This window comes from Sander vitreus, chromosome 2 (assembly GCF_031162955.1).
Source record: "Sander vitreus isolate 19-12246 chromosome 2, sanVit1, whole genome shotgun sequence".
Lineage (NCBI taxonomy): Eukaryota > Metazoa > Chordata > Actinopteri > Perciformes > Percidae > Sander > Sander vitreus.
Window position 1 is genome coordinate 13,020,898 of NC_135856.1, and position 17,962 is coordinate 13,038,859.

General features: G+C 37.9%; 1 protein-coding gene across 1 annotated transcript in view; it reads left to right on the forward strand.

The window, feature by feature from the left end:
* The first annotated feature begins 395 nt into the window (after positions 1–395).
* Positions 396–17,962, forward strand: part of rbm20 (RNA binding motif protein 20) — a 54,447-nt gene continuing 36,880 nt past the window's right edge. Inside the window, exon 1 of the mRNA XM_078268619.1 lies at positions 396–517. Within this exon, the coding sequence (XP_078124745.1) occupies positions 396–517 (122 nt within the window). The remainder of the gene's footprint in view (positions 518–17,962) is intronic.

A 17,962-nucleotide genomic window follows, 5' to 3' on the forward strand; every position in this document is an offset into this window, starting at 1 on the left:
TCAGTCAGCGTCCTGTTTGCCTTTGAAGAGGCTCTGATCTGATTCCCCCATCTTTTGACACTTGAGAGAAGAGTGAAGGAAAGTCTTGTAGGTATACATTGCGTAGTTCATAGGGAAAGCGAGTTGGAGAGAAGAGGCTAAAGGGTGCTTTGCTGCCTTTGCTGCCTTTGCTGCTGTCGATCAGGACTAGCTGAGTAGAAGAGCCCCTGCTGAAAAGCTCAGCAGCCGGTCTTTTCCTTCCTGCTGGCCTCTCTGTCATCTGTCCATGCAGTAAGGGGAGAGAAAAACAGAGCAGGACTTACTGTCTATGGGCTGTGGTAGTTATTTTTGAAGGGAGTGTTTGGGGAGGTTCGGGGGGTTAAGGCTGCAGGTGGTGCTAGGGAGTTTGTTTGGCAATGCAGCAAGCTTGGGATCGGACAAGTAGCACTGACAGTGTCAAGAGAGGCCATACAAAAATGCTGGGAAAAGGACAAAGTGGCGGATACCCCCCCGAGACAACGAGTGAACTCTTGCAGAGGTAAGAGAAAGTTATGTCCACCACAAAATCAGCAGGTGTATACAGTATAAGCACATCCCTGGTGCTCACATGGCTGTAGGAAAAAAAAAAGATATGTTCCACAGGGATTTGGATGATGGTATTTGTGATTACACTGTAACTTCCAAATGTAGCTGTGGTGGGGGGAAGTATTTCTGGAAGATGAATTATATATGTGCTGGAATGTCCGCCCTTATGAAACCTCCCGCAGTGTGTCTGGTCTGAATTACATATCAATAAAACTACAATCTGCAGTTTGTCTCGTAACTAAGTATTTGGATATTTCTCATAAAGTAGTATGGGTTTTTATTTAAAGTTAGATTAATGTGAAGTTGTACATAGCATAAAGGTGTTTGTGTTTAGGTAAAGACTAGCCTGACTTCTCAATATAGGTGAGAGACAATCATTGTAGTAATTTGTATTATACACTATTATACATATACATCCTTGCAACTAACTAATGTTGCACAATTAACTGTTAATTTGTTTCTTGTATTACGTACTTAAGACAAAAAAATGGGACTAGGTTTTATTTAAACAGAAAATGTCAATTTGCTTTAAATTCTTTTTAAAACAACTCATGTTCTTAACTTTATCTGCCACAAAATCAAATCTTTGGTTGGCGTTTTACAAAGAAACAAATTTGGGACAGGGTGCAAAGTTGAATCTTATCTTACATTTGTACAACTATTATATGTATTGTGTACATCAAGGAGAATAAAATATAATTTTAAAAGCTATATTAATACAAAAATGTCACAAGCACATATTTTTTTAACACTGATCACATAAGGTTTAAAAATGTTTAATGCTTGTTTATTTAATATAATTAGCTAAACTACTTGCTGCTATGTTATCTTTTTTTTTTTTATCGGCATCTTTCACCACAGTAGTAGTTAAACACAAGCAATCTTTTAAGTGAATGTGGTTATCAATACAAATCTGTTTCTGCTAGTTACATTAAAATGATACAAAATAAGTTTTTTACTGTGTACTGCATACAAAAAAATGACCAAATTCTTCTAATTCCTGTAAGATTCAATCTTATCTGTGAGACTTAAATTTTGGTGACATTTAAAAAAAAAAAATTGTTAATTCAGAATTGGGAAATTACAATGCAATGTGTCTAAAACAAAAATGCATCTGCTGAAGTCATTTAAGTCAGGCTGTGAAAACATGTCAAGGCCCTACATTCAGTCTGTCAGTTTCGCTATATAGCTGTATTTCAGCACTGGGTGAGGTAATAAAAAAGTTGACATATGTCACAGCTAATTTGCAATGCAACAAAAATGTGCTTTGCAGCTTTGTGTATTAAGTGCGGACTGAATTGTTTCTTTTTTTCTTTATGAATTAGTATTGTCCACATTACAGCAGTAATGGACTGAAAAAAGATTGAACATCAGATTGTCACCGTTTAAGACAGTGTAGTCCGTTGCAGCCTTACTGTGTGGTTTAATGTATACTGGATGCTCCTCAATGCCCTGGAAGCTGGCTTTATTGGTCAAAAATGTGTCATGGACATAGGAGTGATAATGAATAATTGCGAGTGTGTATTTTGTGTTGTTGTGGCATCATTTAATTAGATTACATGCTAAGCGACAAAGTAAAAGGGTACAGCAGTCCATACATGGATTTTCAGTCTGCTGCTTATTTTAGATCATCACCTCATTAAGGATGTGCCGCCACACCTGATATCCAGCAGGGTTTTCTAAGATTTTGTTTACGAAATGTTTTTGGTCTGTTAATGCACAACTGCTCAAAGCCATATACACCAAATTCCATGTTTATGCTATTATAATTGCACATCTGTCTGTTTCCATTTCACTCTAATTGCTGAACTGTTACAGAATATACTTAATACAGTTACACTCAATTGAATTGATTGGCTTTACATTGAAAATACTTAAGATTTACAATGTAGTTAGTTACATAAAATCAAGTCAATTTTATTTTAAATTGCCCATCACAATTCTTTTTTTTTTTTCCTGTAAGGGGCTTTACAATCTGTACTGCATACGACACCCTCTATCCTTTGACCTTTCTTGTTTTCAAGAATTTCAAATTCCAAAATGTAATGGATTAGGAATGCAGCTCGGCTTTATGCAAGAAAGCACAACATTGAATTATCCTACTGGTAATAGATTTATTACTTTATTTAATGATTAATTATCCTACACGTTTTTCACTTTCTTATTAAGTGAGGTTTATTTATATAGCCCAATATTATTAGGCCCACGTTAACAATGGTTCCTGGCCCAGACCAAGCTTTCTAAGCAAAACTCCCTAAAAAAGTCTAATGAGAAAAACGGGTTTTTTTTTAAAGGGAGAAACTCGGCTACTCCAAGAGAGATCCCCCACCTTGGACAATCCTCCAACATTGATAGATGTTGTAGATAGAAAAAGACAATTAAAATAATCTAACAAACAAAACAACATTAACAGAACATTGTATAACAATAATAGAAACACATAGTCGAACAATATCACATTTGGATATAACAAACCAATATAATTAATCAAATAGGCCCAGAGGGAGTAGCTCAATTGAACATAAACAGTTCAATAGCAGATCGCTTGGAGGGACAAGCTTCCTATATATTTTTCTTTTTTTAACAATCTCTTATCAATCTCTCTTAAATCCTCTCTTTTCTAGTAAATAACCTTGTGTAAAGGACCTTGTTTGTTCTGTTTGAGTCAGAGTTTTGATGTAATCATAGTTGCCGTTTCAACACCCGTCAGGGTTTTTTCAGTGATACTGTTACAGGATAAAAGTTGTGGTCTTAAATTCTTAGGTTTTGCTCTTAAGTGATATACAAACCTGCCATTTGTTGGTCATTCTCTGAACAGGCCATCAAATATTAAGACCAAGTTGTCAGTTGCATTCATTCCTGTATGTATATATTTTGTATAATTAATATAACAATAAGTAAAAATCCATAGTACAAAGCTTTAAGCTCAGGTTGAAATGCAGATAACATAAGGCCAGGGTAAAATACACGGTAGTACTACTTACTTTTTACTTACTTCAAGTTAGAACTACTTACTTTTAACTCCTTATATAGCTCTAACATGATAAAATAAAATGATCTAAAAAGGTACTCTATGTGTCTTTCCTAAGGTAGGTATGATGCATTGGCCTATGCTTTAGCATGCATGTCCGTCTAGACTTAGCGGACTTTCTGTGACTGTTAAGAATGTGAACCACCGTCTACACTTGTGCATAATTAACAGTGAAAGTCGTATGGTTAAAGCTAGACAATCTAAGACAATAGCAAGTCAATCTACTGGCCTTTTAATGTAGCTCTGTATTGTGGACCCAGGCAAGCAAGTTCAACAGTAGAAACTAGTCAGAGACAAGTGATATGATGAATTATGATGGTACTGAAAGATCCACGTAGCTAGAGTTATAGTCTTGTTTTTCCTTTGGTTTGGTGATGAAGTCTTTATGATGGATTGTTCTTCAACAGATTTGTGGTCAAAAAGATTAGTTAAGCATGGTTAACATGTATTGTCTCTACATTTTCACATTAACATTCATCCATTCCCTCTTTTTGCTATTTCACGTTCCTCATCTTACCGCTCTTTCCCACCTGCTGGCTCTATATCACTCTGGCAGCATGTCACAGAAGGGAAAGTTGTCTAAGCAAATTTTACCTTGTACCACAGTCCCTGCAGCTCTTCAGCAGCACACTGACGTGGGAAAATGCCACTGGAAAGGTAAATCCGACTGAGTTGTGCTTTCCTGTCATTTATTCTGCTTTATTGGGGGCCACGCTTTTTGTTTGCGGGGGGGAGTTTTTTCTTGAACTGTTAAGCCAGCAGAGCTGCAGCCTACATTTAATGACATAATCCTGAAGGTACCAAATGTTGTTATATTGCCATACTGACACTCAAGATTGTAAAGCGAGAACGTTTTGCTGTAAAGTACTATAAAATAAATCCTTTAGATGTTATGTTGCCTTTTTTGTGGCACGTTGGAAAAACACTCCTGTGTCAATTTCAAAAGCATTAGAACAGATAGCTAAGTAATGACTGAGTAATTCCCATATTACAAAAAGAAGACATTTATCTCCCATTTCTTTACCCCACCCCTAGTATTTTTTTGTATTTAAAAAAAAAAAAAAATCGAATTTCATATTTAACCATGGCTGACTGAAAACAAAAACTGGTGGCATTGTCACTGATTTTATGGAAACAAGCAATTTATTTTGTGCAGTTACTCTATTCTACGTTCTTAAGCCAATAATTTGTTTAGCTGAATCTTGCACCTTTAGGTTTGTTATGAAAAAGGATTTTTCTGCCTATAGCGGCAGGTGTGATTTTGCATGTTTTTGTTTTGTTCTGTAACTGACCTGTGATCTATTCATCTACCCATTATCTCTGTCTGTTCATGTGATGAAATATTTCAAAATATTAGAAGAAACACCAAAGGTAGGCCCTAACTTAAACAGACTGGTGAAGTGAGAGTTTCCTGTCCCACTGAAGGTCATTAACAAGAGCTAATCTGGCGGGCTTTCTTGCACCTCATATGGCTCTACCCAAAAGCTTGTCTAGACTTAGATGTGGCGATTGATTAGGAAGCTGGCTTTACAGCTCTGTGACATTGCGGGTCTCCTTTGAAATCCATGGAATTTGTTTGAACAAGGCTGAGTAAAATAAATGCAGTGAGTATTTTAATTTGTTGTTTCAGACAAGGAACAGACACAGGATTTCAGACACGTTTCTTTTCGTAATCCTGCAACTCAGCTGTGGTTCAGAATTCCCCTATACAGGCTAGGTGGTTGTACGAAAAGGAAAGGCAGTGTATGAACAATGGTCAATGTGTCTATTGCCTCCTACACAATTAAAATGTAATCTAAATTTTGAAATACCATTAGGAGGATTTTTGTGATATTTACATTAACCCCTCACAGAGACTAGACGTTATTTCTTCTTCAGCAGCAGTTAAGTACAGAAGCAAGAGAATAGTTATGCCCTGGCCTCACTTGTAGGTGAGAAGAGTTTTCTCTCAATTTGCCAACAGAAAGTGTCTATTTATTGTCATCTCCTGTAGTCTTACTACCATCTCCCCCCCCCCACCACCACCATCACTACCTTAAGCATGTGTTCATTGCTGTGTTGACACGTGGCAGCAACTGTGGCTAATCTTGATGTTAAATGGCTGACAGTTGCATGGCACCAAGCAGGGGCCTCTGAGGCCAGTCTTCTTAAGTGGTGACATAAGTCAAGTCTAGGTGCATCCTGTACATTAGTAAATCAGCATAAGATTGTTATGTAAAAAACACCCATGATATCAGCCTAAATCACAACATTGTGCCGTGAGAAAAAAAAAGTACCATTCCCTCCAATTTATTTGCCCAAATGAAATTCTAGTGGCAGGTACATACACCTCTCTGTGTCTAATTTAAAGTGACATTATAACAGAAAAACATAAACTTGTAACTCAGCACAACAACAACAACAACACACTTGCACTTCTAATTTTAAAGACATCTAGTTCTTGTACCTTCTGACTGAATCGTTCCACGCCATGATTCCATTGCCAAAACTGTTAAATGCATATTCTTAAACCATTTTAGCATACGATCTGTAAAATATGTTTATAAAAAACATCAGCACACTATGTAACTCTTCTGTATGGATTGGTTGGTTGGTTTCGGTTGGTTTGTTGTATTATTGTAAACATCAAAGAACAGTTTGAAGAAAAGTTGTCATTTGGCTTTCATTTTACTGTTACGCCAGAAATTGTACAACCCCGGGATGTCAAAATTCATTCGTAAACTTCACCAAATATCTAACTGTACTGTATATTTTTCTCTGTGGTTCTGATTCTGCAGCATACAGTATTATTATGTCCTAGTGGAAGGGGGTTTGCAGGTGTTGAATTGGTAGACTTAGCAGGGCTAACTACAGTGGTGCTCATAAGTTTATGAACCTCTGCTAAAGTTGACTAAAAAGAGGAATAAAAAAAAATCATCTTTTGGAAATTGATCTTAATGCCTTAATTAAAAAATGAGGAAAGATCCAACCTTTAAGGACCCCAATTTTCTCTGTGAATGAATAATGTATGGTAAATAAATAAATGTTCTTCCTTGCAATACAGGGGGCATAAGTAAGTACACCCCTATGTTAAATTCCCATAGAGGCAGGCAGATTCTTATTTTTAAAGGCCAGTTATTTCATGGATCCAGGATACTATGCATCCTGATAAAGTTCCCTTGGCCTTTGGAATTGAAATAGCCCCACATCATCACATACCCTTCGCCATACCTAAAGATTGGCATGGGGTACTTTCCATAAGATCATCTCTCAATGCAAATCCAACCAGCTATTAGGCTAACTGAAATAAAACCATGCCAATCTCTATGTATGGTGAAGGGTATGTGATGATGTAGCAGGAATTGACCTTAGCTCAAACTACAGGAGAAAATGAATCAAGTTCTTAGTCCTTCATCACTACCCAGTCCTTAATGCTTAAATATATGAGCTGGCAGAGTTTAAAGGTCTCGGTGTAAGCACAATCTAAATTTAAAGGGTTGTTCATATGAAACTAATGAAGTGCAATGCCCCTTGGGAAATATTAGAAGCAGGCTGCAAGACTCATTAAGATGAGACTAGATTAGATGAGATAAGAATAAATAATTTATTAATTTGTGTTTGTATGTATGTTTGTCTCTGTGTGTGCATAGTGACTTTGGTTTTGTGTTTTCATGTGTTTGTGGGATGTGTTGTGGTGTTTTCTAGTTTTTGTATGTACAAATATGTAAATTCTGTAAAACTTTTTTCCACAATGAAATGTAATTATTGTTTCTAGAGATTTTAAATGAATGTACTCGAATTTAAGTTTTTTTTAGTAAAGTATAAGGATGGAGTTAACTACGTAGAAGAAAAAAAACATACTTTCTCAAAAATGTCCACTTGAGTTTTCACCATTCTGTTGATTAGGTACTCTAGGTACTAGTGTAGGTAGGCTGGGGTACGTGGGCACTTTGCTTGAATACAGCATTATTAATTCCCCCATTAGGTTCCATGAGTCATAAGTGAGTCAGGCACTGTTTTAAGATCTTGTCAATACTGCCACTGCTGTCCTATTTTCTTTTGACTAGGCTAACATGAGTAAGAGGCCTCTGCTCATTGTTATCAGTCAGATGCTTTTGGTATTTGTTCAAGAGATAGTGAAGGGAGGGAATAGGGAGGATTGAATGTTGCTGCTACTTTGCATGGCAGATACAGTACAGAGTTGTTTTTGTCGACAATGTAGACAGTGTGCAAAAGCCCATACTGACTGACCAAACTGATTTTTGTCACTTTTTGTCACAAAACCAACTGTCATAAAGGAGCTACTTAACAGTAAAAACATTTTACCTCTTTGTTTTGGTTGTTTCATTGCTGTCTAAGGTGAGTGCACAACATTGACTTTTCTATGTTATAAACCATATACACATGGGACCTTGCTGAGCTAAGGGGACAGTGTTAAAGAATGCTATGAAGAACACAGGAACAACCCATTATTTAAGCCTGGAGTCTACCTCTCTGAGCAGAGCTAGTTATTTTTCTAAGCAGAGAGAAGTTTTCTGCATACAAGACATAAGAGGCTTTATTGTCATTACTGACACTACTGTCTTACAGTATCACAACGAAAGTGTGTTTGTATTCGCTAAACAACAACAATCAAAACAAACACTAAGAATGTAAGAAGCAATTTAAATTCTGGACGTGTATTGTCCTGAATCTCCTACCAGATGGTAGGAGCCTGAAGAGGCATGGTGAGCAGGGTGGGTGATATTGGTGGCCCTGCTTCAGCATCGGGCCTCAAAGTTGTCGCCGACTGCTGGTAGTTGAGTTCTGATGATCTTCTGGGCTGCCTAAGTGACCCTCTGCAGTGCCCCCTGTTTCATTCTGTTGCATCTGGTATACCATGCTGGGATGCAATAAGTCAGTATGCTTTACCACCTTTCCAAGTTAATGAGGAGGTTTTGGACATACAAGGGTCTACAAGGAAATGTTCCACAGTTGACAGGCTTGTAGGTACAGTCAGCGAAGTCACACAGTTTGTACACGGGGGGGACATGCGGTCCGCAATTTTGCAGATGACAAAATTTCATGTCACTTGTCTCACAAACTGTCCTACCTACATGGATGCGAAAGTATCATTTAGGCCTTAGTGAACACATTTTTTATTTATTATTTTAACCTCCACAGTGCCCAGCATGTGGAGACCAGCATGGTACAGACCATGCTTGGTCTGTACGGGGACTTCAACCGGCGACCCTCCAGACTGAGCTACTGCCGCCCCACAGCTCTCTTGTTTATAAAGCAGTATATAGCGTTATGGTAAAAGCCCTTGAGAATGTATAGAAAGCATGTTGCCCTCAAGGTTTAGCAGTTGAAAAGTGGGGGTATCTAAATGACACATAAACCCACCCGTTTTAAGTCTTACACAGCCACTCTGCTCTGTTCTGTTAGGCCGGCACCAACAGCTGAGGCCAGGGGAGATTGTAGCACGTGTGGTCACCCCAAAGGCATTTTGCTTTTGTCCACACGGTGACAGGGACAGAACACAATTTTTTCTAAATTTACAGTACCTCTGCCACACACGTGAGGCAGGCAGACCAAAAAAAGATACAAGACACATGACATCAGAAGAGTCAGTTATAAATTACGGTTTACATAAATCAAAAGAGCGAGACTGTTAGAGATTATCAGACCAAAACGGTCTACAGTATTCAGCAGTAAATCACCAAGAAAATCTGAGTTTTTCTGCTTGGGGTGTAGATGTGTTAACATTCTGAGTTTTTTTTTAATTTGTTAAAAATCTGCAGACAATTCCGTGTCCGCAGATTCTGTGTTGCCCTGGTGATTTTATTGAATTAGAGCTTGAATTCTATCACTGTCAGTGTGAGGATGAACAAGTGGCCCCTATCTCATCATTAGGGCTGGCTATGTATAGGCTTGGCCTTGAAAGAAATAGGCTGCTCAAGAGGGAATACCAGGCAGTCAGAAGGGGGGCATGGGGTGTTAATTACCTCCCTATAATTATTAATAATCCCCAGATAAATGATCAGTTAGGGAAATATGATTCACCCATCCTGACATCAATGAGTAGGACGTGGCAGTGCTTTAGACCAGGGAGATAGTCATGTATTTGTTAGGCCACAAAGCTTTTGGTTAACTTTCCATAGGTAAAAAAAAAAAGTTGGTCTAGTTTTTAGTTGTATCAAATGGTTAATATGATGTTAAGCCTACTCGTAGCCTTTGTCAAGTGTTAAGATGTTGCAGTAGGATGCAGTGACAGTGTAATGTACTGTGCGCTAAGAACTTGGACACAATTCAGTGACAAGACTGTGTGCCTCCCTCTTACACTGAATTACATATACCATTGATAGATGCATTGATACACACTAGACAGTACAGCAAGCATGGGCGTAAATCTGATCTAACAGTAGGGGGGGACAATAAACAAAATTTCTGAAGAGCAATTTTTGAAGAGGACACAAATAATACAGCCACAATTATACTCGTAGAGGACATGTGTACACAGATGAAAGCCTTTATACCATCATTAGTGTAGCTTGGAGACTGTACCATTATCCTTCTTTTCAGCGTTTCTCTTGATTCAATAAAAAAGCTGACAAAGTTGACCAAAATATTCTTCTTTAAAACCATGTATTTATTTCTAAGTTGTTTACAATCAAGCCACAAAAATACCTTAAAACATAATGACTTATTTTGAAAATATTTCCCCATATGAATGAATTACAACGCTTTTGTACACTTGTTAAATTAGCTGATCATAATGTAAATTAGTGAGCCACTGGTAAAGCTCATCTGCTCACCCTGACAGCCACACACCTCCAAAAATATGAACTAAGCTCAACACACTTACCTGAGACTCTACACCTGTCTGTCCCTGGTCTCCCTGTTCCTCAGGTCTTTCTGTCTTTTCTCTGTCATTTTTAACAACAACACAAATCTTTAACGTCAGATGTCTAAATATGAGTTAGTTTCATAGGTTCACCATATTATAATTCTAAAATGATCTTGCCCTCCACATAAATATTAGGTTTCTTGTGGGACAGAGGATATATATTTAACTGATCAGCCACTTAACTTCATATTCAGCAAAACACAACTGTAGATCACACACATAACGTTAGGTTTATCGCTGTGGTAACGTTAGTTGTAGTGGGTGCATTTCTATCCAACAAGCTATTAAATAAGCTAGGTAACGTTACATTATATTAAACTAACATAGCGAACTTTTTGTCATGACTAATTCGTTAATTACTCAGCATCATTTCTATTTGAGAAAAGAACAACTTCATCCGATGTTTAATGTGAATAAAATAGCACTGAACCGCCCACTTACTACATTCTTGTCACTACCGATGTGACTGAGTGCAGATCCTAATTTACAGCAGGCAGTGGACCAAACCACTGTGAGGCAAGGGAGGGGGGACTCAAAATGTTTCTAAACTTAAAAAGCATTTTTGGGGGTTTGTATTGTTTTACTACTTACACAGATATTTTAAGTATACATCATTATGTTATTTACAATACACAGCATTGTATTAATGATATTTCTAGGGGGGGACAACCATTAGATGGGGAGGGGTCCTGACCCCCCCGACCCCCCTGGGATTTACGCCCTTGACCGCAAGGGGAATTTTTGGCTGGACTGCGAAAGACTGTTGCTGAGTGAGTGAGTGAGTGATGAAGTTACACCATTGGTCGGAAATGGCCAGTAACTATTCATATTTTACCAGGCCCTCAACAGATTAACATTGTTTTGGCTGGTGAGTGAAGCAAATCTACCACCCACTTGCATATTTTACCAACATTTGGCTGGTGGATGGTGCTAATTTTGTACTCTGGTTGCAACCTAGGTGTGGTCTGTTTAACAAAGTAACATTATTTACTCTGTAACACTTTAGATGAGTAATCCAGATTCTTTTTTTTTTAAATAGCATGATTATATTGTTGAATTCTTTATATTAAAGCACTCCTCAATTATCTGTCTCAAACGTATTTAAACCACTACTTCAGTAGACAACACACAAGTATTTCACGATCATACACGGTCCAGCCGTATACTAGGTTTCAACATAGCCTTGTTTTTTTTTGGCTTTAGGTATAAGCAAGTCATCTGTTTGTGGTAGGCTGCCTTTTAAGTCAAGGGAATATGTGGCCCAAGGGTGAAGGTGATAAAATATTGGTATTTGACCTTTGTACTATAATCTGGCCACAAGGTTAACAGTTTTATCCTTAGCAATTTGTCAACTTTTTAAAAAGCAGTTTTGGCAAATTCATAAAGGTCACCAAGACAAACTTTCCTCAGAGTAATGTGATACACATTTGATCCACTATCAAATCACTGTAATAGATAAACTTTGAAATATTACAAAGTGTTATGACATGTTATCTAAGCCCATTTGATTCAGGTTAATGTCAACCTTCCAAATTTGGTATTTTCAACAACTTTATATGGGCATACAGTATGTCCTTGTAAATATAACAGCTTTTGGCCTGGAGGAGTTTCAGGGCCAGTTTACTTTGGCAGTAGAGTTAGGTTCAAATGCTTTCGTCACTGAACTCTAGTTGACTGCTCCTGGAGGTAAATTTAGCGGCAGGACACACATTGGCTTGTACAGTTAACGATACGTTTTGCATATTTTGTACCATTTTTCCGCCTAATGCAATGTAAAGAATGCAGAATTAGACACAGTAGAGTCTGGCATTTCTAGAAGTAGGCACGTAGGTATTTCATTAAAATAGTATATCACGCATAGTGGTTGCACACCATGTGTGATTATTCAGTTTATTTATATTTTACATATCTATCTTGTGTGTGCAAAGCACTTAAGGATTACCAAACTGATTTGTTTGCTGTTTGTGTAGTAAAGAGACATGTGCAGGTTGTAAATAAAAGCTTTTACGTGTTCAATCCATTACCACCAGATTACTCAATCTAAGTAACTGCCTCTGTTTCTTCACCAAATTATTACACTCTATGTATGAGACTCTCCTTAACATGTAGCAGATGAAGGCTCATCAGCACCGTTCACACTTCTATACACTTGACCTTATGTGCCATTGAGCGGCAGCTTGAGGAATCCTGGTGATTGTTGTGGTGTTAAAGCTACACTGTGTAAGAATTTCCCCATCTAGCGGTGAAATTGTATATGACAACCAACTGAATATTACTTTCTAGCCCCTCCCATTCCGATCGCGTCTTAACTCCTACGGTGTCCGTATTATTCCAAGAAGTACGACTTTGTCCGTGAGTGTTCCTTCCAGTGTAATAATAGTTTTACCTTTTCGTTATTTTGGTACCATTTCATTGCTAACATCAGCTATCAGGTTTCCAAAAGAATGCAAGCTAATGTTAGTAAATTATCAGCGTGATCCTCCATCTTCAACAGGCTTTCAAATCTGCCAGCAGTCACGTGTAATCTCACCCTGGCATTCGTCACGGTGCCACTGAGTGTAAAAGCGCGAAAGGCGGAGGTATGTCCCTCTTTGGCTAATGTATTTTAAAGATGGAGTACATACGAGCGACTCGCTCGTATGTATTATAATAGTATATATGTGTATAATAGAGTTGGCTCATGTTGCTTTTTGACCCGTTCCTATTTGTTTACCCCCTTCTGAGATGAACTTAAAACTTGGCTGAGGCAGTACATGGTACACTGCTTTCTGTCTGGCACATTCAGAAATGCTGCATGAAGGGGAACCAGGTGGGCAGTGTATAAATTATCAGACTTTCTATGTCCCCAACACACCCTCCAGCCCTCCCCACCTTAATTTACCAGCAGGTGTATTTGCAATACTGGCCAGGTTTGTACTCAGTTAGGGGTTAATATATAACTGTAAAACTCAGCAATTGTAATTACAAATATAATCTACGCCAATGTTTTATGGATAGAAAAGACTTACTTATTGTATTTCATTGCTAGGGATGTAACAGACATATGTTTTGAAGACACTACCAATTATTTATTTTAGGTTTACATTCTGAAAGTTAATTTTCAATCTTTTGCAATCAAAGTTATTGTTTGACTCATTTGTCATCCCATTGTTGTAACATACGTTGCTTTGTCGTGCCAAAAATTAGAGGTGATAATACATGACAAATTAAGCGTGCAATTTCTTGTTTTGCTTTTTTGGCTTTTTTCCACTTTCTCGCTATAAATGATTAATTTTACATTTGCCTTTTGTGTGATCTATATATAATAATATATAATATAATGTATATAATGTTGATGATGTTGTCTACAGTGTCTGTTTTATGTAGTAATTTGTGTCTCCTGGGTCCTGTATAGAGTGCAACCTTTGCTATAAAAGAACTATATAGCATCTATTTTGTAGAAACGCTGCAGCTACAGTTGCACATTAACCTAACCACTCAAACCCTTACACTATTTCACACTTTAGCCACAGATTTTACACCAGTGGGATCCCACAGAACTTTAGAACAGATTAACATTAAGGGATTAGATTTAAATGGGCTGAGCAGAATAGGAAGATTGACTCTCATGAGACCACATTGCCACCAGTGAGAACCACTCACTCTGTCACCAAGCCCACTTTGTATTATCTTTCCTGTAATCAAAAACCATGGCACCATGCCAAACTCTGCACCATAACAGTACATTAATTAATGGCAGTTTTTTTTAAATATGTTTTCAAAACTCAAAAACAAAGGTCATTTCACAATGCTTTTCCTTTAACAGTACCTTAACATCTTTGCGTGCCAAATGTTTTATCGACTGCCTTTACAACAAAAAAAGATTCCACGTTATTGGGATACGGGAAAAGAAAATTAGAGAATAACAGTGTGCAATAACATGGTTATTAAATGCATTTACACACAGTTGGTCAGTAATCAGAAATGGACGTAAAACCTAACATAGTTTCAACTAAGACTGGCATATGTAAAGTGCATTCAAAGTAATGTTCTATAAATGACCTGTAGCTATATATGACTCTGCAACTTGAGAATTTGTATTTTTCTCTTTTAGGTCGAAGCATTTAGGCTGACTGTTCTGTAAGAGGACAGGCTCAATCAAAGTTGTATCTGCTGACCACTGACCAGCTCCTCTAGAGCAGTTGAAGGTTAAATTACTTGCTCAAAATCACCTTAAGGTGCGTTCTTTAGCTTTACCAGTTCTACCCAGATTTATACTGCCAGTCTGGAGATCTTTCAGACATAAACTTGTTTCTCTACGCTTCAGGTGACATCATCAACTGTATTTATTCATTTTATCATCATAAAACATATGCAGTGATTCAACAAATGCAGTTTCATGTTAACTTTCGGAGTAGCCATGGCATCAGCATATATATTTCTAAGGAGGTGAATGTCAGTTCCAGCAGCATTAAAGCGTAACTCTCGCCAAAATGCAACCTAGGGTCATTTTGTGATTGTACTTGAGTCAGACTTTAGTTTAAAAGCATAATTAGGACAGAAACGCCACTTTTAAGATTCACCGTATTTTTGTTTTTTTGGTCAAATGGCCTTTTGAATGGGAGTGCTAGGGGCACTTTTATGATAGCATCAAAATCACTATTTTTAAAACACTAAGAAGGCTCGACACAACATGAAACTTTGCTCGAAGTATCACCAGGGGCTCTACACATGAACTCGAGCATTGAGAACATTGTTTGTGTACCCAGAGTTTACTAAAAAGAAAGGTTTTGGACAACTCACTGTAGCTGTTGTTTTTCCGGTCGAGTCGAGGGAGGAGAGTAAAGATGGAAAGCTCCTAAAGCTTAGTTCCATATAAATGCATGGATAATTTATTGTTTTGTCGTTAGTGAAACACAATATTGACCTTTTAGTTGAAAAAGGAGCCTCATATAAGAATGACATTTCCTCCTATGGAGTCCGTTCATTCGCATTCGGAGATCGACTATTTTTGACTGAAAAAATGGCGGATAGCGTAAACAATAACTGCTAACGTGAGTTGCATAACTTTCTTTTTAGTAAACTGTGTACACAAACAATGTTCTCAATGCTCGAGTTTATGTGTAGAGACCCTGGTGATACTTTTGCCTTTTGTTTTAAAAATAGTGATTTTGATGCTATCATAAAAGTGCCCCTAGCACTCCCATTCAAAAGGCCATTTGACCGAAAAACGAAAAAACGGTAAATCTTAAAAGTGGCGTTTCTGTCCTAATTATGCTTTTAAACGAAAGTTTGACTCGGGTACATTCACAAAAAGACCCTAGGTTGCATTTTGGCGAGAGTTACGCTTTAACTGCAAGGTTATGTGCCTCCCTGATGCAGTAGCATAAATTGACCTTTAGTCTGCCATCTCTTCTTTCTAAATCTAGTATATTTTGCATGTTACAGTGGTGAGTCATGTAAAGGTTTGTGGGTCTGGAGCAAGCATAAACCTTACATAACACTAAAACAGTTATTTTGGAAACTAGGATATATCATGCATCATCGTCGTGTTGATGTAACAACAAGTTTGAAGCTCAAATTAAATGAGTTTTTTTTCTCTTTATTAGGTAGTGATTATTATTTAAATTGCTTGATCTCTTTAGCTTTAATAGCAATGTCAGTATTGTTCTTACAGTTCATTGGTCATGTAGGTTAATGGCAAATGAGTGAGTGAAAGCAAAATAATCCTCTCCATTTCATCATTATACTTGACTCATTGCTGTTATGCAACTCTCTTGTCTCTCAGTCTGTCACTCATTGCTCTTTTTCCACCAGTACCATTTTTTCCTCATTTACTCTTCCCAATACACATTTGTGTACTCATACGTATACACACCCACACACTGGGTTAGATGACCACACATAGGTGTGATGATTACATATATTCTTTGGTCCAACCCATGTCAGAAAAGTTTACAGAATGTAATTGCACATTGTATTTGTTTTGCTTGACTTTTGGTTTGAGATTTTGTTGGAGGGTGTAGTCCAAAATAATCTTATTCCAGTCCATCCAGCTTTAGACAAGACAACTTGGAGACTGATGAACTAACTTTTTTTTTTTTATTATTATTTTCAGGAATTAGTTGGGACAAAGGAATTAGCCTTTGTCCCACCTACCTACCTACCTAACCACACCAACAGCTAAAAAAACTGTTATCACACTTAATGTTATCATAGACATTGCTTGTACATGTTTGTGGCTCTACCTGGAATAATAGTTTAAAATTACTCCTTTATAAAGACATCTTTGCATTCTTAAACTCATTTAAAAACTCACCCATTTTGTACATTAACTCATGGTGCTGGTTCCAAGCTAAAAACAATGTTATGTCAACCTATTCCTAGCCTTTGGTATCAGCCTCACTACTATCGCTATCAGGGAGTGTCAGGGACGGATGAAGAGATGTCTATGTATGTATGTGTTTGTGTGTGTGTGTGTGTGTGTGTGTGTGTGTGTGTGTGTGTGTGTGTGTGTGTGTGTGTGTGTGTGTGTGTGTGTGTGTGTGTGCGTGCGTGTGTGCGTGCGTGTGTGTCTGGGGAGGCACAGCTAAGAGAGAAAGAAAGTGGGAAGGCAGAGAGGGTGAAACAGAAAAAAACACAGTAAAAGAGGGATGTAGATGCATACACAGACAAATAGAGAAAATGATAGAGCAATGCTGTCATGACTGGCAGTTTGAGGAACAGATTAGAAATCAGGCATGCTAATGGGCCACCTAAAATACCCAGTGTGATGAGGGAAGTAGCCTAGAAGGTCTCTGTTTGTCAGCACAAGGTCAAAACCCATACCAGAGACCGATTATTCTCCCAGGTGATCGATTGCACCTCAGGGAGGTTGGAGGGCGCAGGTGGTGGCAGCGTACATCCCTTTTCAGATAGCCGTTATTAAGTAATTGGCTATAATTGCACTGCTGAAATAAATCTCTTCCCTGCCTTCCACATTTCTCTGAGTAAAACAAACTGTTTTAGACAAAACTTGTCAGAGTGTACACTGCACATAAATAAATAAGATTGCATTTATGTTTTAGTGTGTGGGTCTGGAACAGCTCAGATACAGCTGTCAGTGAGTCATCAATGTGAAGATAGCAGAGCAGTAACCTTCCTGCCTCCCTGCAGTGTGTGGATTTGCCCGTTTCCCCCTTACAGATAGTAAACTGAAGATAAAACTTCTCTATCTCAGATTGGCTCAGTGTATTGTCTTGCAGTGCAAATACCTTCCATTTAATGCATGAGCACTTTCTGGACCTATATAATGGACAAGCACTTCATGGACAAACAAGTCAAATCCTAATGTATTATTTTTCTTCAGATCTGACATGCTTCTCCCTTCCCCTGGCAGCTCTGGTTTCCCCAGTCTTAGATGCTGTGTTAAAGGACAATTCCGGTGCAAAATGAACCCAGGGGTTAATAACATATGTGTACCTAGTCTACCGTTCTCTGGGACATGTTTTCATGCTAATCGAATGCGTCTCTAGCTTGAG